The 27,443-nt window shown below is 40.6% G+C and overlaps 1 protein-coding gene across 1 annotated transcript in view; it reads right to left on the reverse strand.

Moving 5' to 3' along the window:
• Positions 1-27,443, reverse strand: part of LOC106485979 (ATP-binding cassette sub-family A member 10-like) — a 30,679-nt gene continuing 3,236 nt past the window's right edge. Inside the window, exons 3-40 of the mRNA XM_067308635.1 lie at positions 26,313-26,425; positions 25,567-25,777; positions 24,881-25,039; positions 24,008-24,108; positions 22,951-23,177; positions 21,688-21,826; positions 20,826-21,011; positions 20,103-20,235; positions 19,249-19,420; positions 18,097-18,155; positions 17,523-17,633; positions 16,839-17,014; positions 16,317-16,436; positions 15,825-15,963; positions 15,179-15,269; positions 14,439-14,578; positions 13,814-13,933; positions 13,092-13,260; positions 12,619-12,785; positions 12,078-12,205; positions 11,084-11,221; positions 10,322-10,435; positions 9,400-9,570; positions 8,923-9,036; positions 8,646-8,756; positions 7,744-7,812; positions 7,038-7,129; positions 5,952-6,072; positions 5,495-5,612; positions 5,144-5,235; positions 4,211-4,389; positions 3,665-3,740; positions 2,732-2,826; positions 1,803-1,922; positions 1,403-1,543; positions 1,147-1,226; positions 999-1,054; positions 1-212 (exon numbers count right to left, since the gene is read on the reverse strand). Coding sequence (XP_067164736.1) covers positions 141-212; positions 999-1,054; positions 1,147-1,226; positions 1,403-1,543; positions 1,803-1,922; positions 2,732-2,826; positions 3,665-3,740; positions 4,211-4,389; positions 5,144-5,235; positions 5,495-5,612; positions 5,952-6,072; positions 7,038-7,129; positions 7,744-7,812; positions 8,646-8,756; positions 8,923-9,036; positions 9,400-9,570; positions 10,322-10,435; positions 11,084-11,221; positions 12,078-12,205; positions 12,619-12,785; positions 13,092-13,260; positions 13,814-13,933; positions 14,439-14,578; positions 15,179-15,269; positions 15,825-15,963; positions 16,317-16,436; positions 16,839-17,014; positions 17,523-17,633; positions 18,097-18,155; positions 19,249-19,420; positions 20,103-20,235; positions 20,826-21,011; positions 21,688-21,826; positions 22,951-23,177; positions 24,008-24,108; positions 24,881-25,039; positions 25,567-25,777; positions 26,313-26,425 — 4,820 coding nt within the window. The 3' untranslated portion in view covers positions 1-140. The remainder of the gene's footprint in view (positions 213-998; positions 1,055-1,146; positions 1,227-1,402; positions 1,544-1,802; positions 1,923-2,731; positions 2,827-3,664; positions 3,741-4,210; positions 4,390-5,143; positions 5,236-5,494; positions 5,613-5,951; positions 6,073-7,037; positions 7,130-7,743; positions 7,813-8,645; positions 8,757-8,922; positions 9,037-9,399; positions 9,571-10,321; positions 10,436-11,083; positions 11,222-12,077; positions 12,206-12,618; positions 12,786-13,091; positions 13,261-13,813; positions 13,934-14,438; positions 14,579-15,178; positions 15,270-15,824; positions 15,964-16,316; positions 16,437-16,838; positions 17,015-17,522; positions 17,634-18,096; positions 18,156-19,248; positions 19,421-20,102; positions 20,236-20,825; positions 21,012-21,687; positions 21,827-22,950; positions 23,178-24,007; positions 24,109-24,880; positions 25,040-25,566; positions 25,778-26,312; positions 26,426-27,443) is intronic.

The raw sequence follows: 27,443 nt of genomic DNA on the forward strand, positions 1-27,443 counted from the left end.
AGCAGAAAACGTGCAGAGCTGTATGTGTTGTGACACTGATAACCAAGTCCCAGGGCTGTATCAATACACATTAATAATACTGATAAAATATACTGAAAGATTTCCTTTCTGGCTTAAAGGGCTCTGGGATGAAGTGGTCTTCAAACCTGAGCTCCACTGGATGCTGCATCCTGGTCACGCTCCCTGGGGTTCTTGGTGAGCTCTACAAACACCTGCAATGGACCACAACAGAAATGATCCAGTTATTTCTGAGGACCTGACAATACCAACACTGATCATACTTTTTTTTTTTTTTTTTGGAAATGAAGGTAATTTCTGATCTTGCCTATAAAGTTTTCTTTTCCAGCTAGATTTATGCTATTTCTTTTGACTTATACGAGATACATTTCTCGTATGCACAGCATTCTCATTTGCAAAGGTTTAAATCAACACTATAAAAGGCTGATCTTTTTTCTAAAGTATCAGTACCTGTTTGCCATTTCTGGAACTTATTTACAAATCAACATTTCCCTTCAAACTGTACAGTGAGATTTGAATTTAATTGCTTCTTCATGATGCCTTTTCAGCAGTAGAGTAACATCTCACTTTCAGGAGTGTCCCTAACATTTTCAATTACATACTTAACTGCAGTAACTATTTCTTCTCCAAAAAAACTAATTTAAGCAATAATTTGGCAATCTTTTTCCTGCATTTCAAGCTCCACAACAATAAAATATGCTTTATAAACCAAATGAAACTTTCAGCAAGATAAAAGCACAGTGCATTCCTACTTTCTTAACTCTGAGTATGCACACAGTGGTAAGGGCTTTCCCATTTCACTTTCAGCACTTAAGCCTGGCTAAGTCACATTTTTGGAACATTTATCTCTGACTCCCGGTATGCAAGAAGCCCAGACTCCTAAATAGCATGCTCTGAATCACACCTGAAGCAGCCCAAAGCAGAGGGTGTGAACATATTCTCAAGCCCTTTCTGCACTATGTAACTTTTGCATGACCTACCTGTTGCAAGGTGCGCAAAGACAAGCTGTACTCCTCAAGCCTGCTATTTTGTTTAGCTGTGGAGGGATGGAGAAGGAATTCTTAAAAACCAAATCTGAATGAGCAATTTGTAAGCAATCTTCATACTCAATTGATTGTTTCCTTTTACCTGCTTCTAGCTTGGAGAAAGACTGGGACAGAGGTAGTACATTTTCCATTGGTATCTTGTAGATCAAGAAAGAAGAAGAACTACAAAAAAAAAAACAAAAACATCATTTTGTGACTCGGCACCGTGGTTTAGGAGCATTCTTATGGCTACTGTATTCTCAGGTAAATCACTGAGCAGAGCCACTAGGAGCAGTGCAGTGGCTCCACAGGGTGTCCGGCCAGCTCCCCAACCCCGCGCAGCCCCGCGGTGCAGCGACCTTTCCTGCTGAGCCGCCGCGGGGAAGAGCCGCAGAACTTCGGCGTGGACAACATCGCTTTGCTCCTCATCCTTCATTTTGACTTCCAGGTAGTAACTTCCGCCAAACTTACGTTTCAGATCCTCAACTGAACCGATGTAGCTGTAGAGGAGGGAAGAAGGAAAACAGTGCTCTAACCATCATAAGCAGCAAATAAAGCTATCACCAGATGTAAGCAGCAGATATACTGCTCTTCTGCTCTTATTCTTCAGCTATTTACACCACGTTCATTACACACTTGGGTCAAACCAAACCAAAATGAACATTTTCTATTAGATTAATAAGAGTAAACTAAAAACATTGATTAGGACAGCGCCTGAGCTGGAGGCAACCCAGTGAACGATGCTACGCCAGTGCCCACCGTAGCTGCCCCGACACCAGGACGGCCACCCGGTCGCACGTCGCCACGGCCTCGTCCAGGTAATGCGTGCTGAGAACGGCTCCCCTCTCCTTGCTTTTCAGTGTGGTCTGAATTGCTTTCCTGGAAACAAAGGGACCACAGTTATTTCCAGGAACAGCTACGGAAAACTTCCTGTTTTATTTTTCCTCTCAAAAACCAACTGAAACAATAAAATAATAAAAAGTGGATGACCATTTAAAAGACTTCAGTAGCAAAGGAAATTTCCATTAACAAACAAAAGACCAATGCTTTCCTTACTTTGCTCAGAACAACTTCTATAATATTGAGTTTGTACAGAGAAAGCAGTTACTAAATACTTTTTGTGCCTGCTTTAACTAAAATAAATGATTTGAGCACAGAGTTCATTTTCCTTGGCCTAGCTCTCATTACTGCTTAAGTTATCTTGCTTAAAGATGACATGTGAATGCTAATGCAATTTGTCATGTCAGCATCCCTCCAAATTTTACAGTTTCAGGTAAAACAGCTGTTGAAAAATAACCATAAATACTAGAGCTGAATGGTCAACTAGTTTTTGAAAAGGAAGAAGTATCTGTAATTTTGTTGCAAGCTCTGAAGAAATTAGGAGTTTCTTCTTTTGTACCAAATGTATGGTTTCAGCTGGAGCCTACTAATATTTTTTTGATGACGCTATCACTAAGATCAAATCTGATGGCTAGTAATGGCTTACTGCCTGCTGAGTAAGGGGTTTAGTAAGTGGTACCCTGTGTAACTAGGAAAAGGGAAAATATGGACATACTCTTTCACTGAAGCAGAAGCTATTTGCTTGTCCAACGGTTACTACAATAATGAGGATCAGACCCATTCTGTCACAGCTGTACATCCGTAATCTATTATATGCCTCTTTGTTCTGCTAAAATAGCACTACTCACCACATACGGCGCTGCCCTTTCGGATCCATGCCCACTGACGGCTCGTCCCAAAGCATGACTGTTGGGTCACCCAGAACGCTCAGCGCAAAACACAACTGAAATGGAAAGACACCAGGGTAAGGTCTGTTTTTACTTTGCCTGCGCAACTACACTAGAACCAGGGAGCCGTCTCTGTACATCTTAATTCCTGTAAATCTTTCAGGAGCTAAATCTCTTCATTCTAAAATACAGCAGGAACAGAGATTCAGAAACTGCCCCCAGCTGTTCTTCGTTAATGTTTTAATCTTACAAAATCAGCTTCCCCCAAACATCCAAGTCTGACAAAGATTTAAAAGTGGTTTTCCATCCTATTTACTGGCAGATGCACGTTACGGGGCACAAAGAAGTGATTACCTGGTAAATCCAATTTGTGGTTACCATTTATCAAACACAATGCCTTGAGAGTGGGGAAAGAGGAGAGTGGGGAATCCTGCCAAACAGGATTCAGAAGATATTGATGAAAATAAACCAGGCTAGAAACATACTTGCAGCATGCGTTTCTGTGTTAGAAGGAACCAACTCCCTTGTAAGGGCTATAATAATGCATGCTCCAGGTCTCTTGTGGCACAGAAAGCAGTGAACATCTCTGCACGACTGGGGGACAGAGCAAGGCCAGGCTGACTTCACTCCCTCCTTGACTCCATGGATCTCTCGTTAGCATGTCATGTTTGCAGAACGGGTTATACAAGACAGAATTTTAGGCTTTCTTCCAAGAAGAAAATTTCTACTGAGTGAAACAAAACTTCTACAATGTCAAGGACCACATTCTGCTCTTGCTGACACCAGTACAGAAGCCAAATAACTCCATGAGCCTGAATGAAGGTTTTTTGTGCATCATATTTGAGAAAGAAAGAGCAGGGATTTGGTCAATTACAAAACACAAATCTAACATACCTTTCTAGCTTCTCCCACAGACAATCTCTTAACTGCTGTTTTTAAAAGCTTCTGAAGTTCCAGGGCCTCTGCTATGCTGTGGAAAGTGGAATAGAAGACAACTAAAATACATATCTCCATTTGCTAACAGTGTGGTCTGAGGAACCCTGGAATCAAAGACTAATATACTCATCACCTTGGGTTACTTGGTGATTATATTCCTAGTTCTACTGATAAATTAAGGAATTCTTGCAGAAACTCACGACAGTAAGTACGGCTAGTCAGAGAAGGGGAGTTATTAATGTAAAGGCCCAAAACTGAAGCAAGATCAGATGCTTTCTGAAGCTTCTCTAGATAAACTAGGGTGAAAATCTTCATAGACGAGGGATTCAAACACTATAATGTAGCAGACCTCATCTGAAGTCATGTTCCTCCAAGGTAAGGAGGCAAATTCATTGCAGGTGCTGTCTCTTATTCACACCAGCCAGGTTTATTAGTGAAACCACTCCCTGTCTTTTAACTCTGGAGAGATGAAGAGCTGAAAACAGAAATCATTTGGCTTCATACCAATTGATGTTAACAGCTGCATCTTCTTTCCTCATCCCTTTCACGGCAGCGTAGGTCTCCAGATGTTCTTGCACCGTGAGATCTGGCCAGAGCGGGTTCTCCTGAGGGCAGCACCCCAGGAGCCTGGGGCTGTCCTGCCGTGGAGAAGAGGCAGCTGCATCACTGCCCTTGATCAGCACCTGCACAAACACACACCATTGAAAGTGGTCTGGGTTATTCTGGCATGAACAAATGAGCCCCTTGGAAACTCTGTAATGTTTTCTCCTGTATTGCAGCATGAAATAATGTGGACCTCATAAGCATATGGAAAAGGAAGTCCAGCATTATTCAACTGATAATCTCCATCAGTCATGACATCTGCTCATCTGAATGCAGGAGGGTGTTGTACAAAACCAAGGGTGCTTACCACCACAAGCACAGGCTTTGGGTAACAGTACCAACATAAGACTATTATCTCCTAATAATACTTTTTTTAATTTCAAACATTCAGTCCCAAATCTGTAACAGCAATGGTATTTCCCTCCAGCACATTTCATTAATCATCATGCACATAATTAAATGATGGATTGTTACTGGCCCAACCCTATTCGCATTTGGTTTTAATTTCCTGGCTTTGCAAGGCTTTATAAAAAAGAGTGCTGTTTTCTAAGATGTCAAAATTTTTTATAGTGCTTGTGAAATTTCAAGATGGGCTTCAAATCCACATTGAAAATTTTGCGTAGCTCAAACCTTTGAGACTATAACATTAGTTTTAATGGAAACTAGAATGCATTTTGAGGCCATCAACATTTTCTTTTTATTTCTGTAACTATCCAAGGTTGAGTATAAAAAAATTCCCTGACTACAAGGCTGCATTGCCGTTCTGCCTTTTCACATCCTTCATTTATAATGACATCAAGGTTATTGCCCAACTGCTCCAAAGAAATCACTTACCTCCCCAGCAGTCAGCGTTAGGTCTCCAGAAATCATATTTATAGTTGTGCTTTTTCCAGCTCCGTTGGGTCCTAACAGTCCTAATACTTCTCCTGCAACAAATATGCAGGAATTGTTAATGAGATTCTCTCCCCTGTGTGCTAGACAGTATCTAAAACTACAAAAGAAGAAAGGGATATTCATTAACTTATGCCAGAAAATTAAACCCACGAATGTAAGAACCCGGGTGCAGAAGAGGCAGTGTGCCTTAGGCCTGGTTATACATGAGAAAGTTCTAACAAAAACATGGTCTCCAAATGTGACCTTCACATTAGACAGTCAATTACAAGGGTTGCAGCAAAGCACTTGAACCTTTTTTAACACTGAAAGAGAGATTTTTGACGGCAACTTTCTTTTTCTTCTTTGAAAAGCAGCTGGCTTTCTTGTCTTCATATTCCTTGCGCACACTGTTGACAACGATAACAGGATCCTGTGTAGAAACAAAATGGGAAATAAAAAACCCTCCTGCTATCATGAGACAGCTCACCTGTTCTTGCCATTATGTATGACTCTAAAGAGAAAGATACTAAACTAAAAATCCAGGAAACAGAACAACAGAAAAATGGAAAAAAAGTAGAATGTGATAAAAATCTAGTTCCAGTCTTTTCTGCACCAACTCCCTCTGCTGCCAGGGGCATTGAGGGCTCGACTGCAAGGTTAACACTTGGAAATCAAAAGATCAATAAACAAAAGTGCATAAACTAAGAAAGCAGAGACAGACCAGAAGATGGAGCGTGAGAAAGGAAACAACCCAGAACATTGGTTTTACCTCTTCCTGTGGCAGAGACGCTATCACACTCCTAACTCTCTCCCTTTCAGCTCGAACTTCTGTAGCTTCCTCTCCTGGATGGTCCCTGTTCTGGAGGGCGACCGCTTTCCTGCAGTGTATCCTGCGAGCAGAGGAGGACAGAGGACGTACACTGTGAATCACTTCCAAGAGTGTTTTACAAGTTTATTCCCAGGGTAGCGACAGCACAGTACCCCGCATGATTTATTTGAATTAGGGGTGCCACTCCACAGACAGTATTTGCTCAAATATTTATTCATGGAGGGGGGGAGGGCAAATCACGGTGATACACATGAGAAAATAAAGGATAGCATTAGCTTTTCTTCAATCAGTATTTACTCTTCCCCTGCTCAACACATGCCAACAATCTGTTCAAGGAACAAAATACATGACCCAGATTTTTAAAGCTATTTAGGCATCTAACTCCTAGTTGATTCACATTTATCAATGTTTGAACAATTAAATACTTAAAAAAAAATCAGATGATCAGAGAGCAGTTAGCAAATAATCCTGGCTTGACAAAGCTTTAGAGAAACTGCCTGTCCTGCAGAGAACAATACTGAGGCATTTGAAATGGGGTTTACATGTTTGATTTCAATTTACGGTTAGTAATTCAGCCAACTACAGCGAAATATCCTGAAATCACAACTGTGAATAAAAAAAAAAATAACATTTATTATTCTCTTGAGTACACTGTAAAATAACTAACTTGATATTGCAACATACTGGACTGGAATTTGCCTTCAGATACATTCAGGGAAGCTCCAACAAGTTAAGTCTGAAACTGTAGTGACCCAAAGGAATACAAAATTCCTCCCTTAGTTCTCAACCGCAACACCCACCCAGGCAAACTGGTTAAAACTAAAATTTTGGCTTTATTCACACTTTGCACATTTTTTTTTAGGCTCACAGTAGGGCTAACTGGGAGTCATGCTCTTGCTCCTTTACTTCTGCTGTCAGAAACAAGCAACGAGGGCCTTGCCTCGCTCGGAGGGCCCGAGCCCACCGCGGGCACCCACGCAGCCTTGGCCCTCAAAGCACACCCACGCTGCTCTGCTCGGCACAGACCTGAAGATGGGATCGCTTCTCATAACTGCTCCTCCGTATCTCATCTCCAAACAGCGAAGGAGAAAAGTAAAAACCATGCACTGGATATAAGGCTAAAAAAACAATAATGAATTAGGTTGGTACGGAGACAAGTAACACCACATTTGATTAATTTTAACTATAAAGCGATGCTGAGACCTATCTCATTTACTTCAGATACTGAAAAGGTAGTCATGTAGGTCTAAATTAAAGCTCAGGGAAAGAAGTTAAATTGAAGCTTCACATACATTTCCATTTCATAGGCAGATCATTTACGAAACCCTTGACTTTATACTGCAGTTTTAGCTCAAATGATCAGCAACCCAAAGGACTCTTTTCGAGGTCCCTTACAGGATCAGAGACCACATCTTTCTTTTGAAGAAGCAGCATTACACTGTTAGTTCTTTAATAATAACTTTTCACATGTTGTCTGAAAGTCTGCCTAGGTTCTGCCTTATACATGAGCTCCATTTAATCCCCTCATCATTTTCCACATATGGTATAGCATTTTATGGGCACATGAGACAAGCCCTTGATTCCTTGGATTTACCTCCCCTTCATTCAATACGAAACTTTTACCACATAAACCATGCTTCATTGATGGGAAGAGTTATGCAAACCCAGTGCAAGTCCATCACATCAGAGCAAGAACCTTTTACGAAATAACCATCATCAAATTGCTCCTTACTGCAAGGATAGCTACAGAGATGTTACTCCGTGGTTTGTGATGACCGTAACTGTAAGTAACGTACAATTCCTACAGGAAAAAAAGTATCAGTCGATTAGAAAAAACTCCTTAGCGTGGCTCCATTTGTGCAGGGTGAAAACAGACATTTGGCACCTAAGAGAGGCCCCATGGAGCGCGACCAGTATGCTTAGCCCGCTATCTCCCTCCTGGCAGTGGCAAAAAGCAGCTGCCCGGGGAAAGGAGCGTGCAAAGGTGCTCAGTTCTGCCGCCTCCCATCCTGCCCCACACGCACTGCAGTTTGCAGCAAGGTACCGGAGGGAGAGAGCCGCAGCACCGCTCCAGCCCCGCGCAGTTTAAAATGTTACTGATACGTCACAGAGCAGGATCAAAGTAAGTCTGGATGTAGGGAGATTTGGCTTTTTTGCAGGATTGAGGAGGCTTGTTCTGTACCTGTTTTTCTGGGCTCATACTCCCTCAAAGACCTATAGCTTCCACGGTTATGGCTAAAATGCAGGTGCCCCAGGTCAGCCAAATTAGAACAATCTTTTCCATCAATACTTCTCTCCTCCCAGTGTTTTTGTTTCCTTTGGTCAGTTCTCCCCATCACCCCAGTTCCTCCACCCTGACTCCCTTCCCCTTCCCATGCTAGTTTTTCTGCCAAAGTACATTTTAACAGCTTTTTATAACTAAACAAAAAGGATGAACAATTCGAATTTTGGTCACTTCCTTTACTCCCCAGCCTGAATGATTTCTTTGTTGTCTTTTCTCACTCTTTTGTCTCTTGGACAGTTGGCACTTTGGGACAAGGAACTTGGAAAGTGCTTCATTTACATGAGTAGCACACCCTTCTAGGTTGTGCCACAAAGAAGCTGTATTTACTTTAGTAGAATATGTTTACTTACAGGTAAAAAGAAGGTGATCCAGCCCAGCAATGGAAACATAGGAATAAAAGCAGAAAAGATCAAAAAGATTTTTTCTTCATGGTTACTAAACATAAAGAAAATCAAGGTAATCTGAAATAAAGCAGAAAAGATATTTCTAAAATTCATGAGCTGTTGCTAAAAACTAGTTTGTCATAGATTTTGGTTATTCTGCTGAATATCAGTATGCTTGGAGCGAAACCTCAGGTGGCTTGCTGTGTAAATCAAATATCGCAGAGTGAAGATTCATTTCACTTACCAGAATAAGGGTGAAAGACCAAATATAACGATTGTTCCGTCTCTTTTGAAATGTAAACGCAATTAAATAGACGAGTAGAACAAGAGATACTCCATTACCAATGATGCAAACAATCTAGAGAAAGAGACTGATATTAGTGACAAGGAGATGGATGTGAATAAAGTAAAACCCATCTACAGCTGTTCACTTCAGTTAAAATACTGAATGATTCTAGATCACAAAGCACTTTGAACGGTATCTCATTGCGAGGACAGCTTCCTGATTCCCATCGTACAGAGAAATATCCTGAGACAATGGCTTAGAGGTATAGTCAGACGTGCTGAGTAACTGCAGCTGATGAAGACAACGTGCACTGAGATGGCAGATGAACAACAAATGATGATGATGATGATGCTGGCACTGAGGAAACTCACTGTAAAATAAGAGAGGGGAATTTGTAGCTGACTGTTTTGCAGCAAATAAAGTATTCGAGCTTACCAAAGAAAGAATCATCCTGGCATTCAAGATGGTGACGTGACAGAACACAAGCAGGATCCCAAACATGATGCTGATGAGGGCCCAGAAGAGAGGGACGTCCACCAGCGCCTGCCCACACCAGTATGCCGAGGGGGAGAGCCCAGTGAGCCGCAGCTGGGTGCGAGCCTTGAGCTGCAAAGGAGAAAGGGAAGCACTTCAGCAGAGCTGTAACACGAGGCATCCAGCTTAGCTGGTGGGGGTCTGGAAATAGCTCAAGAAAATAGAGATGAACAAATCCATTCCTGCTCACCCTCTTCCTCTAAATACCCTCATTCCTCCCTCCACTCCCTTGCACAGAACATTGGAAAAAATCACCATGAAAATCTAAATCAAATTATCTCGGGGGGAGAAAGACTGGTGCTATTTCTGACCACAAACACCCAGGAGGCTTTCAGATACCGAAGTTAGCTGCCGGTGGAAGCTGAATGCCCACAGGCAGGACTTCAGTATTCAGAGCCCTGAGCTAACTCCAGAGGAAAAAACAAAAAAAACCCACCAACCAAAACCCAAAAAATTTCCCAACTCCAAAATCTTCATTAATTGACAGCCAAATTGTTCCCGGCCCAAGCTAATTCTCTGAGATGAAGGCTAATGAGCTTTGACACAATGCTATGTTCACGTGGCTGTATTTCTTCTGGGACACCAGACTAGTAACCCTGGCCAGCCTACTGCGTAGAGACACTGTTCATACAGAGGCCTCCTGTACGGAGAGCACTGTGTTGTAGACATGTATGCTGCATCTCCCCTGTGCCTTCAAAAAAACCCAACTCCCTTTGTTTTTTCTCCCTAGGATTCTGAAACTACAGAACAAAGTGAAGAGATTAAAATCTATCCAGAGACATCACATTTGCATTCATTTCTCCTTTCAGTGCATGCTTTTTACCTTGTAATCATCCATGCTACTCACTGCAAAGTGAGAAGGCAAACCAGCAGTCAAAATCAGCATGTAGAGGAGACACCTGGAAAAAATATCACTCATTGTAGATGGGTCTTGTACCTATGGAAGAGAAATTCACAATTCAGAAATCATCGATAATCAACACTTCCCCAGTAAAAAAATCTAGCTAGCACAACCAATATTCATCACACCTGCATGCGCCATGTGACACATAGGCAAAGCGCCATATAGCACAACTAAATAAACAATGAAACAATAGTATTTATGGTAAATCATTTCAGTTTAAGGACACAAAACAAGGTAATAAACAGAAGCATTTAGCTTCTTAAAATTTTCAGGAAGTACTTTAATTACTGAAAATTGTTGAGGATAAGGATCATCCTTTTTCATGCTGATGCTTGCCAAATGGAGGCTAAAACACGATGGGGCCTACAAAGTGCTAGGTGCTATTCTCCTATGGCATTGCAAACACAGCACAAGCTTAAAACATGTCTCATGGCACTGAAACCCTATGGAGAACTTAAAAACAACTAGAGAAAGGAATTCTCTTTAAACAACCCATGTAAAGACCACTGAGAAATGCCAGTAACTGACCAGCAGCTGGACTTAATACTGCTGACCACAGCCCTTTGAGCTTGCTGGTCCCACCAGGCTTCCACCCACCTTGCAGTCCACCCATCCAGTCCTTATCGCTTCAATTTGCTAACTATTTCTAATAATTTCCAGCAAGAAAGGTAGGACACTTACCATAAAAAAGGGCTCACTCCAGATGCGGATGTGCGCTGTGGAATTGAAGAGCCTTAAGAAAGTGTTGCTGAGGATATTCATCAGCACTGGAAAACAGTTGATGGGCTCTGCACTGCACATGATCGTGTATTGGTAGTGCTGAAGACATAAGATCAAAAGACATTACCTTCAGGCCTATGAGAGTTGAGAGGAGGAGCTAACTCTAGCGAGGATTTTAGGGAAAAACAAGGATAAACGCAACCACGTTTTTAGGAAGAGTGAGAACGCCGAGACCTGAAAGCATGCTAACAGTGATCATTAGCAAAAAGATGGATAAAGACAACTTTTTTTTGGAGAGGAGCACAAAAAACTTTGTTGATACTCTTCTTTAAAGACTACTGTAAAAAAGCTTACAGTGGAAAGAACATGTTTTCTCCCAGAAATAAAAAGCTTCCAGGGATTAAACAACTCCAGGGAGAGAAGTTTCAGTTTATTCTGGGAGGGTGGAGGACATCTCAGAGAAATCTCAGAGGAAGAGCAGGGAGCTAGTGCAGCTTGAACCTTCAATCCTGTGTGCCATCTGGGAGAGATCCTATGGACGGGCAGAGCTCAAGGCTGCCATGCTGCCTGCAGAGCCATGAATCTAGGCAGGAAAAGTATTCTCAGTATCCCTATTTCTCTTGCACTGAGAACAGTAGGACTCAGTACACCTTTGCAGAAACTCAGAGGTGGATTAATGGCAATGAACACAGGTGACAGTGTCACTCCTCTGAACACTGGGGAGCACCTGCATCAGGGTCCTGCTGAGCCATGCAAACAGAGCTGGAGCCAACATCAGGCATTTATTAATTAAATATGATCCCAGCTTCCCACAAACAGAATTACCGATAACATCTAATACGTCAAATAAGTGTTTTTCCCTTTTCTGATCTTTGCATTTCACTGTGCCTCATTTAAACACATTTCAGAGAATCCTGTTGACACAGAGGATGAAAGAAGAAAAACTGTCATTCACCTTGCCTTCCAGGGATATTTTTATAGCTCCATTATACAGTGGCATACTTGTGATGTTTTTCTCAACAGCTATTTTTGGCACTATCTTTTGTATCTTCAAAGCATGAATGAAATCCTCAATTTCTGATCCTGAAATCAAGCCAAGAGTAGAAATTAGAATAATTGGAAGGTTTTCTTATAGACCATTTCTTACAGACAAGTTCCCACTCGTAAAGCAAAGGAGAAGGATGTTGAAAAAACCCATACAGATCTGAGCAAAGTTTCATTTTATTATCCTTTCAATTTTTATTGAACTGATTAAACATAATAAATATCTGCATAGTTAATTTCATTACTGTTACTTTAAAATTATTATTTTAAATTTTGGGTATTCAGTTATCATCATTATAATTGGATTTGCTTTTGCTCAAAAGAAAACACCTCCCAAAGCCACAAATGTATAAAGAAACGTACAGAAAAAGTAAGAACAGTTAGTTTTATCAACTCTAAGAAGACTTAGAGAGCTGCAGAAAGCAAATCAACATCACATGTTCTTCTTTCACCTGTGTCATTGAAGATGAGAAGATTTGTTGACTTAATATGAGTTTTCTCTTCAGTGGGAATAAAATACAAACTAGCAGTCAGTTCCCAGTTACCGAAGCTGTACAACAGTTGAAATCCAATAATAAAGATAAGCATAGGAAAGATAAATATTCCAAGGAACAGCAATCTAGACAGAAAAACAGACCATAAATGGATCCAGAAGCATTCTACCTTTCACGTATGACAGTTATGTGATACATGCAGAGGAAGGCAACAGAAGATTTAAGAAGGGAAAACTTAAGTAATTCAGAGTTCTACCAAGAGGTTCTAACCGCTCTCATTACTGTATTTTTTTAAAAACAATTTCCAGCTAATTCTTAGTTTCCAAAAAATCTCCACCAGTTTTTAAGCCTTCCCTCAGTCACTCCAGGGTACGTTCAGATACTTTGACAAGTATCAATGCCACAGACTAAGCAAGAGCTCCCATACTTACAAGGACCTGAGTAATTTTCCTTCATGCTTTAACTTTAAGCAGCGAACTCTTGCCATCGCACGAACTTGTTGTCTCCAGAGCTCCAGGCCGCTTACTGTGGCTCTCCCTCTCTCCGAAAGCGTCAGAAGGCTTTGTTCCATCTCCTCAAGGTTAAAGCAGTCTCCATCTTCTGTGTGTTCATCACTAAAAACACCATCATCTACAAAGAGGTTTCAAAGGACATGTTTTAAGCCCGAACAATCAAAAAAGATTTTCTGTTCTAAATCTAAGAACACTCATTTTTAGCAAGAAAAGAAACAATGACAGAGAAAAAGGGTGCTAATTTACACAGAGCATAGTTGGGTGAATTCAGACTGGCTGAACCTGGGCTCGTATGGCTACATATGCAACATCTTAACTGGTCTTGCGAATTGCCCTCTGACAAGTTTCTCTCTTCCTACCTCCAGGTCTGGGCAGTATAACTTTCAGAGTCATTACAACACCATTCTCCAATTCTCATACTTAAAAGCCTGTGAAAATTGAGACTGAATCATCTAGACTTCTCTGAAAGGATATTTGTCACTAAAGAAAATCTGAATTCTTAATGTAACTGCTATTCTTGACCCACTGAAAACTATGAAAAGTCACATTTAATAGAAACTCAGTATGGATTCAGTTTAAAAAAAAATGTATATTTGGAACCTTAATCACGTCAAGCTTGCAAATTAGAGTCAACATTTTACCTTCTTGATCAACAGCTTCCTCACCCTCCAGCTTCAGGAAAACATCTTCCAGAGTTGTCCTGCTAACCTCATAATTAATAATCCCCTGCACAAGACTGCTGTCGAGATGGCTGAACAGATCTGCACAACAGAAACAGCACAGTCAGATGCAACCCAGGGACCGAGGCTAGTGCTGAGCAGAAACACAGACTGGCATGATTATCGCTGTACTTTCTGGGCTTCAAAACCACTCATCTGCATAATTTAAAAGCCACAGCAAAATGATTGTGCTCTTTAGAGGTAAGAGTGAAGAAGTATAAAATTCAGAGTTCTCAATTACTACAGGCCTTCCTGGCAGGAAAATCTTGTCTTGAAACCACAGAAGAGTCACTGGAAGTCCAGGCTTTTAAGAGAGTGGATTTTAGTTTGTAGATTAGTTGGCAGATTTTCTTTTGTTAATCTGCAGTATTAGTACCTTCATTAGAGGTTTTCTTTAAAGCTGATATTTATGCAGCTCTGGGCTCCCTAATCATATGTAGTACAGATAAGGGAACATAATCACGACCTTCTCAGCAACTTTGCTCTCTGGTTTTCCCACCACTGAGTGTCCCTTTATAACCCCAGTGCAACTACAGGTGTTTGTTACCTGGGAAGGTAGCAGCGTTTTCCACAGGTAGTGCGTAACACAGTTCATCCCCCTTCTGTCCTCTGAACATGGCATCAGGGATATACTGTCTGACCAGGGATGACATGACATCAGGGTTACAGAGGTCATTTACGTGCATCCTGTTTGTATTAAGAAGCAAATGCAGAGTCATTCAATAAGAAAAAGAATGCATGTTTCATCCAGTTAAAATACTAAAACAGCAGTTGTTCTTCAAGCCATGGGGAAACCTTCAAATCTAGGCAATATTTCAATGGGAATTCTTATAGACAACTTCCATCTCTGCAGTGCCCCTGTTTTTACCACGCATACAAGAAATAGTTGAGGTTAAGAATAATGATCCTGGTCAGCAATGCCAAACCAAGAACACAAATTAAAATCCAAAGAAAAGCAACTTTACATTAAAGTCATTGTATGTCACTGGCACTACAGAGTATGTGGAAATTGCAATTCATCTTTCTCTGGTCCCCTTTTGGCTGCTAGGAGGTTGCAAAGTCATCTTAGCTACATGTTCAGAGCTTTCAGGATTGGGTCCAAAGCAAAGCAGCTTGCTATCCAAAGCAAGACATTTTTGGCAGCCTTAAAGCCTTCTAAAATGAATTGTCAAGATTTCTATTTATATGGAAACTCTATAAGAGACACAGACCCTATGAGCAAATACCACATCAACTAGAAGAAGGTTTTCATAAAAGTAAGTGATGACCAAAAAGAGAAGAATTTACCTTAAATGATAGCCAACTCCCCATTTTCTCTTCAAGTAAAGAGATGAGCCAACACACTGTAATCTCCCATTTGAGAGAAAAGCTTTCCGATCTAAGGAGGTATGAATACAAAGGATTTAAGTGGGATTTACAAGAGTATAACAGACCAGCTTCTTTCAGCTCCTTCTGAACTCAACAGTCATTTTAATAATGAAGTCAAGAGAAGTAAAACCCGGTCAGTGCTGAAGTTTTTTGGGTTTTGCTGTTGTTTTTTTTGTTGTCTGCCTTTCTCCTAAACACCAAGGTTACTCTTAATTATTCATTCTTACATCTTATAGAAAATTTCCCATGCAGTCCAAGAGCAATAAGGAAACAGGACAGCTATTAATTCAGACAACATCAATAATTTGCATGGGTGCTGCTAGTGGCAAGTTCAGATATAATATAACTGCTTCATACTGAAGCAGTGGGTGAACTGCAAGGTCTTGGAAGAGTACTTCAGCCTGGTTTTATCTTTTACTCAGTCCAGGTTGGGTAGTCGCTATCAGATAAAACTCGTCTAGCAAGCATAGACCGCATCTCATCAGGACTCCGTAGGTGGTGCTCTGCAATGGGAAGCCCTCGCTTCCAAATCATATTCAATCACAGCATGAAAATCTGGGCTCACCAGCATGAATATCAGCCTCATCCATGAACTGGGTAGTGAAGAGCGTCACGCGACTAGCTTGATGTTCCTTCAGAAGACGCCAGACGTGGTGCCTGGAGGAGGGATCTAACCCCACTGTTGGTTCATCTAAAAGCAAAACCTGCAAAGGTGAGTGAGATCAGATCTTCATGATCCTGGGTGTCCAGCCAGCATGTCCATGTTTACACAGTCCCATTTGAATGCTTTTTAAAATCTCATTCTAAAGATAAAATGCAACCCCAAATGACTGCCATTTTTTATTGCTCTTTCTCCTAATTTAATATTACACTTTTTGTTTAAAATACGGTTTTCATTGACCTAGATTCCTTGTTCCTTTTGGCAGCCAGGTGAATTAGTAGGTGAGCAGATTTTTTTGAGTGCCAAGGGAAAAGAAGTACAAATGTCTGTGCCAAATCACAATGCAAAACCATGTACTAAACCTTTGTGTATGCATAAATACGATCTGCTTCCTACCTTTGGATTCCCTAAAATTGCAATTCCAAGAGACAATTTTCTTTTTTGTCCCCTACTCAGAGTATCAGGATGGACATCCTGAAGATCGGTGAGATCCAGTGCTGTCAGAACTTTCTGCACCTTGGCAATACACAAAAACAAAGGCCAAACTTCAGTTTCAAGGTTTGGAGACCATCTGCTGAAAATACACACTGGGAAGTAGCAGCTGAGCCTGCTACAATAGCTCCAAAATATTAGGCACTTTTTGTTTCATATGCGGCTACAGACAGTACACAAGAGTATAGCTTCAAGATTTAAAACTTAACTGCTTTAAATGGATTTCCATTGAGACAAATATTGCAAATCAGACTGCTAACTCTTATGATATGGGAATAAGAGAGAATTAAAACACACTTCTCCCCTAAATCAGGGCTAGTCTCATTTTCAAAGAAAGAAACACTGGTGATAATCTTTTATAAATCTAGCTCAACAAACTCTTCAAGATGCTGTAAAACAGAGGCCAGTCACCAAACACATACTAACCTCTTGCTCTACTTCCTTCTTCCGAATCCCTTTGATGTGAGCAAAAGTTCTCAGGTTTTCCTTCACTGTTAAGACTTCAAAATGTAAATTTAATTGTGGGCAAATCCCAACGATTGCCTGAATTCTTTCCATGTCCTGTATTTCAGATATGTTGTAGTTGTATATCATTGCAGAACCTGTACACAGGAATAAGTGAAACAAATTTTATACTGTACAGTATTTCCCAGTCATACAGGGAAAGCACACTGCTTTGTGTTCATACCTTTGACATTAAATCCAGGATTGTGACTGTTTCTCAGACGTTTAAAAAAAAAAAATAAGGTGGGAAAAATAACTTTCTGTTGTCCAAAGCTTTTAATACCCGTCAAAAATATTTCAGAGCACCAAATCTCTCTCTTAGGAACTAAAATATATTTCCTGTAGATATGCAGCTCAAGGAAAACATTGGACATCCAGATGGGAAATAACCATCTGTGCAAGTTTGCACACCCAAGCATATCCACAAGGGATATATAAGTCCTGAAGCATTTGTTGAGGTAACAACCTGCACTGACAATGAGCTAGACTAAATGACCCAAGAGAAAGCTGCTGCTTTTTTTGTTGTTTCTTTGTTTGTTTCTTCACCCTAGTAAACTTGAAAGCCAGAGAGCTTCTCATCTTCAGCATATGGGTCCATCATCTTACCTGCTGAAGGCTGGGAAAATCCGCTGAGCACATTTAATAGAGTAGTTTTTCCAGATCCACTGTGACCAAGTAATGCAGTGATCTGGCCTTCATAAACATTCAAGGACAAGCCTAGAATATAAATAGGATAACATTAGAATGAAAGTCTGTGAAGGAAATAGATTTGTACCTGTAGTTTATTGCCAAGTATGATAGAGGAGGGTCATTTCTTTTGAAGAAAACAGGCAAAAACAGATCCCAAAGCATGGGTTGCATCTTCAGAATTTATTTTACATGTTGAGAGGGTTGAGGTATTTTTACATAATGGTTTATGGCTGCAAATACACAGCTTTTGAGGAGACTCCTGCTATTGCAAAAACTAATAAGTAGTAATTTTTCTGGAGTGAACAGGAAAATAAGATAACACACTTTTAGGAATCTGCGGGTAACTTGCACCAACAGAAATAACTGCTGCATAATGTATTTTAACTTCACAGTGCTGAAGGCAGAATTAAGTATATCCAAAACATTTCAAAATAATTTTGATTCATAAATAGTGCAAAGTGAAATTAAAACATTATAAAACCCCTCTTACCTCTTAGAGCTTCTGTTCTCTTGTCCTTCTTTTTGTATGTTTTTTTAATACTGTTTAGTCTAAAGGAAAGGCAAGCAAGCTGTTACTACTGAATCTCACAATTCTGGCATGTTTCTTCTGCCTAGAAGTAACCTACAAAAGCTATTGGAAGGATATTTCTCAACCTCCTCCTCAGATTGATTCTGCTTGCCCTCATCAGAGGGTTAGTATATTTCCTCATGAAAAAAACTGCTTTATATAATTCATCTCCTAAAAGCAGATTTAGTTAATGCAATTTTCTAAATGATGGCAGAAAGTCTGAAAGTCGAAGTCAACAAATGATAAATTAATGAAGCAGGAGGCCACAGGGAATGAAATATTACATGGTTGTATAATCAAAGGTGATCATAATGCACATGTGCAACAGGGCCTGATGGCCACAGCACACAAAGCCCTTTTCTTTCATTTCCTAACTTATGAACACTTGACTTAAAAACCTTTGTAGAAGTTCCTTTAGCACTTTTCCATCCCTAGGCTTGCCATCCTTCCTTTCCCTGGAGCATCTACAATGATGTATGTATTATTTTAGCAGGTATGTATTTACTTTATAGTCATCAGTTTTGGGCAGCAAAAGCAATGGGCCAAACTAACTCCATAAGGATGTAAATAACAGTATCTTATTCAACACGCTCCATCCGTAGAACTTAAAGATGATGGCAAAGGGGAACAGACTCACTGCCGCTGCTCTGCAAGGAGGAAATTGCTAGGCAGCAGGTAAGTCACTGGCACAACCAGGAGCAGACGCTGCATGCCCTGCTCAGTGTTTAGATCCAGAGGATGGCATATCCAATAAATGTCCAAAAGTACCCATAGGGAAAGAATGAACATTGAACAAACTCTCCATTTGCAGTATAAATTGCTGCCAGTTTTTCTCACATAAGCGACAACGAGGACTCCAGAGTGCTCCACACATCCAGTGGGCCAAATTATAACCTATTATGAGCAATAAGGACTTCTCTGCTTTCAAAAGAAGTGACAGAAGAATATCCAACCATTGACCTTACTGTATTTTAGACAGCTCATTCTAACATTCACCAGTGCAATAGTGACTATGCTATCTAGACTCAGATATAACATGTAGGGGTTGTTTTTCATGCCTACAAGAGTCTTTACCTGATTGCTTCCTTCCCATCAAACTCTGGGGGCATCGGCTCCTCATTATTACTGAGGAGTGGTCCATGGCTTTTCCCACTGCCAGTTCTCTCCTCCGTGTATCTGCTCTTGCGTTGGAACCAGTATGATGGTTTCAGGAAGAATGAAGGAGGATACTGAACTCCATATTTGCCTAATTCAGAAACAGAAAAGGTGAAATATCACCCCAAAATTGCTATTTGACAATTCAACTTTGACAAATGCCATATTCAGCCATCTCTTCTTCTACAGGCACAGAATAAATGCCTTTTGGCGGAATAGAAAGCTTGGTGATTCCTGCAATCAAAGTTGCCCACTTGTCCATATCTGTAAATGCACGCAGGCAACAATCACAGCAAAGACCTTGCTGATCATCTCTTTACTTGTTTTTAAAACATATTCTGAACCAAAGTCCTACAACATCCTTTTAAAACCCAGTGGTTAGGTCTGCTGGGGTAGATGTGAGGGATCTCAGTGCCTTACTGCAGGATTTAGGTTCCTTTTGGAGGCTGTTTCTGAGACAGAGCCAAATTAGGTAGCTATATGCATCCAGCCTTTGGGAAAACAGGATTCTTCCCAACAATTTCTTCCTCATGAATATGGCAATTCTAGTTTTCAGCCCCTCATGTAGTGTGGCATGGTACGTTTCCATCAAGATGCTGTTCCACAACCTGACCAGCTTGCTTCTGAGACATCTTTTTTGCTGTTCCACATAGATTAGAATTTTCTCAGCTCTATCCCACTGCTACTTCAGCACCTCACCCTCTACGAGAGGGGAGGGTTATAGAAAAAAAGTGCAAGTAGATTCATATTCTTTCCCTTACATTTCTACTTACCAGGCAAAACTTTATCAAAGTAGATGGCCAACAGCATATATAAAACACTGTCAAGGGTAAATATGATGTATAGGTTAAAGAAAGGGTACAATTCTGGTGCAAGCGCTGCTCCATATTTTTCGAATTTTATAACCTGGGGGGGGGAAAAAGTACAAATCAGATGCAACACTTCCTTTAGCCCGAGAGACTATATGCAAGCCCCTGTTGTGTTGTCAGGACCTTTTCTTCACCATAAACCAATGCCTACTTGTGATCATGACCTTGTTTTCAAGCTCTGCAATACTTTGTGACCAGAAGTATCAGAAGTGTTCCACTAAGCAGAATTCAAATTTTGTGTAGAAATTACTACATAGGAAGGGTGACGCCACATGGTATCATCCAGGGAATCAGTCAGACTTCACTGGTTCTTGCTGAACTCAGAACCCGCCGGACACATCCCATTGTTGCAACATTTTTCTAGACACAGAAATTTATGGTATATACAGAGCTGGTAAAATTCACGATGCAAATGAGAGTCTAACTGTGTTTGTTACAAATCTGTATGTTTATACTTTTTGGAGTCAAGCTCTCTTTTTACAAAACACTTAGCACAGAGTTGTCCTGATTGGGTCACTGTAGCAATGGAAATTACATATGACAGCTACCCTGTCAACTGTCCCAAGTCTGCAGGGTGTTTGCTGTAGGTTAAACTTTTATGATGTGCTGGTTTTATTTTGAGCATACCTTTGAGATCCCAGCCGTAAAGACAAAAGGGCTGACGAGACTAAAAATCCATTCTGCAGGCAGAGGTAGTTTTTCATACAACGTCAAAAAGCCCAGACATCCAAAGATAACATGAAGGACAAACCCCAGAAAACTAGCAATATTATACTGCTTTAACAATGAGCTGAGCATAAAATAGAAGTGAATCTGCAGAAGAGAAAAACAGTAATTAGCAGGATGCATTTTTGCTGACGATTAAGGAACACCACAAACAAAAATCTAACAAGCAACATTAGAGACATGGTTGGGTTTGGTTGTCCTCTACAGATCACATTCTTAGAAAGTGAAATCAAAGACCACTGTGTGCACATGGCATCTCGCAAGGCTCGCCTCATTTAGCAGGTGGCTGTGATATAGGGACAGATGCTCAGACCCCTCTCTGCCTCCTGAGTAGGCTGGACATGAGGCAGCCCCAGCCCCAGCGCCGTTCAGCACCAGACTTTCCATTAATGTTACTGCTGAAGCCTCTCTCTCTACTGCAGGTATGTTAAACCTGGGATGATCCGTGCACTCGACACTGGTTGCCCATGCAGTCTCTAAAGAAATTACCATTTTTCCTTGGAACGTCCCTGCTCTGTATAAAATGTGAACATATGAAAATTGAGAAGTTTTTGATTTGAAGTCAGAACCTCCCAAAATTAGAATGATATTTTAGCTTACCAATTTTAACAACAAAACCCTAAGCAGCGCAGCAGCAGTTTTTTTGTTACTTCCTCCTACAATGCCCTGCCCTAGAGTATTCTGTAATCTAAGTTTATAAATACTTTAATTAGCAAGTGGAAAAAAATCCTTGCATCATTTAAAAACACAGAAGCAGACTTACAGATGCTATGCCATAAAAGAAATAAAAGAAAAATATTTCAGCAAAGCTGCCTTCCAAGAAAACTTCTCGAATCGTGACCACTGTCAGCAGGCTTGATAGTATTGCAATGTAAACAGTGTATAGCAAGCTCCAGGATAACCTGCAAATGAAGGCACAGTTATTTTTATGTCTGTAAACGACAGCAGTTGCCATGACATATCTGGTACAAGACACTCTTTTTAATGCAAATGCTTAGTAACTCTCTAAACACGCTTCCGTGTACAGTTTCTAGCCCAGCGCGCGCCAGCAGTGTGCTGTGCACCTGCGAGGCTGCAAAGCCCCGGACGTCCCCTCCTTGCCAGAGGAGGTGCAGAAGCGTTTTTGCTCCCTGTTGCACTGAGGTGGGAACACGGGGTGCTGCCTTACATCTACCCACGAATCTGCAGTGCAACGGCACAGGCAAGAAGCCAAGGGGCATTTAAATGGAGGCTCTGCAGCCAGGACTATTTATTATGTTTTTCCTAATGACCTAATATAATCATGCTTAGAAGGCTTTGGAAGCAAATCTTTCCTGCTTTGGTAGACCACTGATCATTTCCAACGTACTCCTAAATTTCTCATTTCCTCACTTTTTTGTTCTCTGTGCTTACTGACTCATTTCCTGTAGGCATACGAAAACTAGACTCCAAGATCTTTGCTGCATGGAGCATGCTCTACCTCTCTGTTTGGAGGAGAGAAGACCTTTATATAACAAAAACATAAATCCGGTATCAGAGTAACATGCTTGGAAAATCAGGTCCTCCAGCAAACGATACACTACCGATAAAAGCAGCACAGGTTTTTATGCATCGCTACAACAACACGCGAAAGCTTGCTTCAGAGAGTCCGCGCACACGGCTAGACGATCACAACCGACTGCTGCTGGCATCTCCTGGATTCCTGCTTCTCAGCTGAGTGGTGGCAGCAGACCCATGTCCATACCTGACATACACGCTCAGGTAACGTGCTTACTTACCATTGGGAAAGTATAAAGAGCTCATACACTGCAAGTTATTGCATCTCATGACCAGCAGAAGAAACTCTAAGCCCTGGTAGCTTCACTGCTGGCAGCCGGGCAGTTGAGGACACTGAGCCCATGCATGGCAGGTGGTCTCCTGCTCAGCCCGTCACTGGGGCTCCCCGAGTTTGGAAATGAAGCTGAGCTGCCCTACGGACTGACACTTTTATTCTAGCAAATACAATTCCTGCAATTATGTCCACTTTATCTCCTTCTATTAGACTTACCAGAATGCAATATCTTGTAAACCCATTGCTGTCATTAAAACCTTGAGCTTCTTTTTCTCTCTTGTAACCTTCATTGATAAAAAGTACATGTATGGAGAGAAACACAATAGAACGTAAAAAATGAACCAAATATATTGAAATTTTTCTAAAGGCTTCATCAAGGGTGATTTCAGACGAATGCCACTAATTGACTTCATCTCTTCCCAGACAGAATGATTTGTTTTCACCTAAAGAGCAGAAATTAGCCATTAATTTGATTTTTCATAATGAAACAGTCAACATCAGAATAAAGACCTATTCATAAGCATTAAAGTTATTAGCTTTACAATGACAATGTTAAGTTCTTAAGTGGCAAATTAGTCTCAATATTTAATATATTTCCATATTTCCATGTAATAAATAACTATGCTGCCTTGAGCTATGAGTACAACCATGATCTAAAAAAACCCAGATGGAACAGAAACATAACAGAAGCAGTACAGAAGTTATAGTATAGCTAAAGGACAGGAAATGCACAGCTTCACTGCTCTGTAAATATTGTGTTTGGAGTCAATCAGTTTTTTATGATGAAACAGCTTTCCACTGAAAAACAGAGTTTGGAAAACAGTGAATATTTCAAATTTATTTTTCAAAATGGACCAATTTGATAAAAACCAAAATCTCAAAAACAAGACAAAAGTTTTGGCTATGGTGTTTCCATTCATTTTACTGTAACTTTTCCTGTAAATTTGCAAAAAAATAAAGGAAAAAAAATGAGGAAACAAAATGACTTTTGCCTCCACAAAGGGATGGTCAATCTCTAAGTGAGCCACAGTCCATAGTTACTCCACGGCTTGGTTCTGACTGCTAATTTTCAGTGTAATACAGGAAATCTCTTGTACCCAAATCATAGGTGCAATTTGCCAAGATGATCCATCGTTCCATTAACTTTTGAATCACACTAGTATTTAAAAATTAATGATCACAGAAAATGAACTGTTTTTTTTTTTCTTTTGTAAAGTTGAGTAACTTGGAAAAAACAAACAGAAAATATATTTTCCACCATGATCATACTTACTTCTATTATTGCTGCATCAATGCTGGACTGCAGTGATAAAAATCCCTTGTACCAGTATGAAGGAATGCTGCAATAGCTTTCTGAATAATCGAAGCAGGTGTCTGTAGGAAAAAAAGAAAATGAAGCATTTAACCTGTATATGTACATATACATACACATACGCATATACATCTACACACACACACACGTGTGTGTGTGTGTGTGTGTGCGCGCGTGCGCGCATATGGTGGGGGAGGTGACAGTATATTTAACCTCAGAGTTAGAAAATTAAGATTTAGTATTACTCAGTCTTTCCCCTGGAGCTGCCATTTTCCCCCAAGAATGATGCAGTTTTGGGAGTTGATGGCTCTGGCTCCATGGACCACCTGATGCAACATCAACATCGTCTTCACCGTGCTGCAGAGCCAGCCAAGCTCAGCCTTCCCAGCACTTCTGGCAGACACTCTCCTATTCTGTTTCAGATGGTTTATTTCTTTTAGTCAGCAAATAGGGGTGCGTTTGGTCTTACCAAAGAAAGATGTGGACAAATGTGTGTGCATGTTTATTTTTTAATATATTAAATGTGTATCAATATATTGATATGTTAGAAGTAGGTTAGTGCACACAATGTTCATTTTCAATGCATGATCTGACACGGTATGACACAGAGGGAGCGTGAGAGCAAGGAATTTTGAGAATGTGTGTTAACATTTTTTTCCTGCCATTTAAATTTCTTTTTAAGGAAACAAAAATTCAAAAACCCAATTGTTATACTTTCTTGAAGTATTTAACACATACAGCCTAGATCCCTTCCAAGTGGCAAGGCAGCACAGAGATTCATCTAAGCAGTTTGTTACATAAAATCAATTCTACAGGTTCATTTATTTCTGTTACCTATATCATCAAAGGCATCATTTGGAATTATCACCCTGTAGCTTTTAAATCTGAGACTATAGGAGGAGTCATCCTTAAAAACAACACCAATAAGGTCTCTACTCAAACTTCCATTTGTTTCCAGGATTTTCTCATTTTCCACTTCTTCTGTTTTTATACCTGTCATTTCCAAACAAAACAAAACAAAAAAAACACAGCAGAATTTCTGATTAGTGATACAACAACATGAAAATACGTGTCAGCCACATTTTGTACTCCTATAAATTGTGTCGGCCAATCCTCCCCCCTCCCCAGTTTTGTTTGTTGTTTTTTTTGGGGGGGGGGTAGCTTTTTTTTAAGGTATGCAAGGGACTCTACTCAATATATTCTGCAATGAATTATCAATAAGAGGAGATTCAATAGACATAGAAGGAATTTCTCTGAAGCCTTTCCCCCCACTGTTAAATAAAATACTTTGGTCTGGAAAGACTCCCGGCCATCTCCCTGATCATCAGTCAGGTGTGTGCATTGTAGCTGGGCCAGCATGAAATCAAATCTTTGGCCCAGAGACAATCTGCTAAGAAAGGACCAAAAAAGGTGACAGCTGCAACCAGGCCCCTAACACCAATAGTGCAGACTGAAGTACTCGTACCATCAGGGTGGAACAGATACTGTAACTATAAACAAGGATTTAACAGCAGCATTACCCATCATTACAGAATCTGAAGCCACTTTATTCATTATTTGCCTGGTGGTGCTTGTTACAGGTGTATATACAAGTTCAGCTCCAGTAGCATTAAAGGCAGGATCATCTAAGCGTCCAAGGAATCCATAAGGGATTTCTTGCCGTGGGAGAGTGGATACCATTATTGATGATATGAATATTGCGAAGATAAAAACCAGCGACGTAATCCATTCCTAGATGAAAGGGAGGAAATAAAGGTGAGCAACAGCACAGTGTTTTGAAGTTAGGTGGTATGGAAGAAGTCTGGTCCTGCTTCAAGGACTCTTCTCATTAAGCGCTGATCTGACTGCAAGGTCCAGGTCCTCCAGACATTAATGTTTTCTTTTTGTAAATGAGGAAGAGCTATTTTGCAGGTGTAATAATTTTAGAATAAAAGGAATGTTTGAAGTGAAAAACATGTTTTCTTAGTACCAGAGCCAACGAGATCTGCAGATCATTTTGTACCAGTAATTGTGAATTGGACATTGTGTTCTTCTGGACAGCGCAGAAATCAGATCAACAACTGAAAGCAATAAGCCAGCTTTGAAGCAAGCTGTTATTATGCTGTGATATTGTTGTGTCACTGAAATAATTGTAACTGCTGACATTTTCCAGAGAACCACATTATCAGCTGAGGCTTTTCATACACCACCTGCTAGAAAAACAACACAGCATAAAAACACTTCACAGTGGAAATCCTATCTTCTCCTTGGTAGGACAGATACTTGCCTGAAAACTTTCCATTTTCATCCTCCATACCATAAGAATATTTTTCCATAAGAGAGCACGAGTTTGTTGAAATATTTTTGAGGCTTTCTCACATATTCTCCGCATTTTCCCAGCTAGGATGAGAAATAAAAGAATATCATTTAGAATAACACAGATTACTGAAAGTTAATATATTCATTTGGGTAAACTCCACTTCAGAGAAAGCCAAAGAACATGGCAAAGGTTAAGAGCTTTCCCTGTTTTACAGTTTGGACATCCAAGGAGAAGATCAAAGGAAATGGTCCAAGATCGCACAAGAGGCCACAGAGCTGTGCTGGACACAGCTGTCTTTCAGATTCACAAATTAATCCTACTTCATCCCAAAGAGACTTAGCAGAAAGATGCATTTAACTAGCTATAATTTGATTCATCAACTACATAAAATGAACAACAGAAACGCTATTCTCTTCTGTACTAAAAATTTGAAAGGAGTGGCAAATAAAAGAAAGAATGTTTAATTCTCAAAACATTTTTTATCCAGTTATTCAAAGCACTTAAAGTATCTATAATTCGCAGCAACAGCGTGAATTCCAGCTTTTGAGCACAGTAGTTCTGGTTTACACCGCACATCCAGCTGAGCCTCAAGCCCTGCACTTTGTGCAGCGGAGCGATGCACTGCCTCAGACACGCGGAGTTTGCTGGCAAGCCACCGCTCACGCCGCCGGTTCCCGACGTCGCAGCGAGCCCCAGAGCTCCCCGTTACGAACGGCCCGTCTCCCCGCACGGACCACAGCGGGAAGGCAGCTGCCATTCGGGAGGCCAAGTTAGAAACTTCGGTCAGATGCTAAAAGTGGCTAAAATAGACGCTGTCACCATCTCCCTTAAATGAGTTAGAGACCTACTTGTCACGCTTTCACACAAACGCTAACATAACTAATAACAGCTCTGATATAGCTAGAGCAAGGGAATATTAAGAAAACACTGGTTTGTTCCTTTCTACCCACCTAAATACTAAGCAGGGAAATACTGGAGTTGGGGAATTCTTATTTCAGCTCCAGCTTTGAGCACACAGCCACGCGGCAAACATCCGGGGCAGGACCAGCAGCAATTTCAGAGTTACACCACCTTCCCAGAACAAGAGCTGGGGAAGGA

Source organism: Apteryx mantelli, chromosome 19 (genome assembly GCF_036417845.1).
Source record: "Apteryx mantelli isolate bAptMan1 chromosome 19, bAptMan1.hap1, whole genome shotgun sequence".
NCBI classification, from domain to species: Eukaryota; Metazoa; Chordata; class Aves; order Apterygiformes; family Apterygidae; genus Apteryx; species Apteryx mantelli.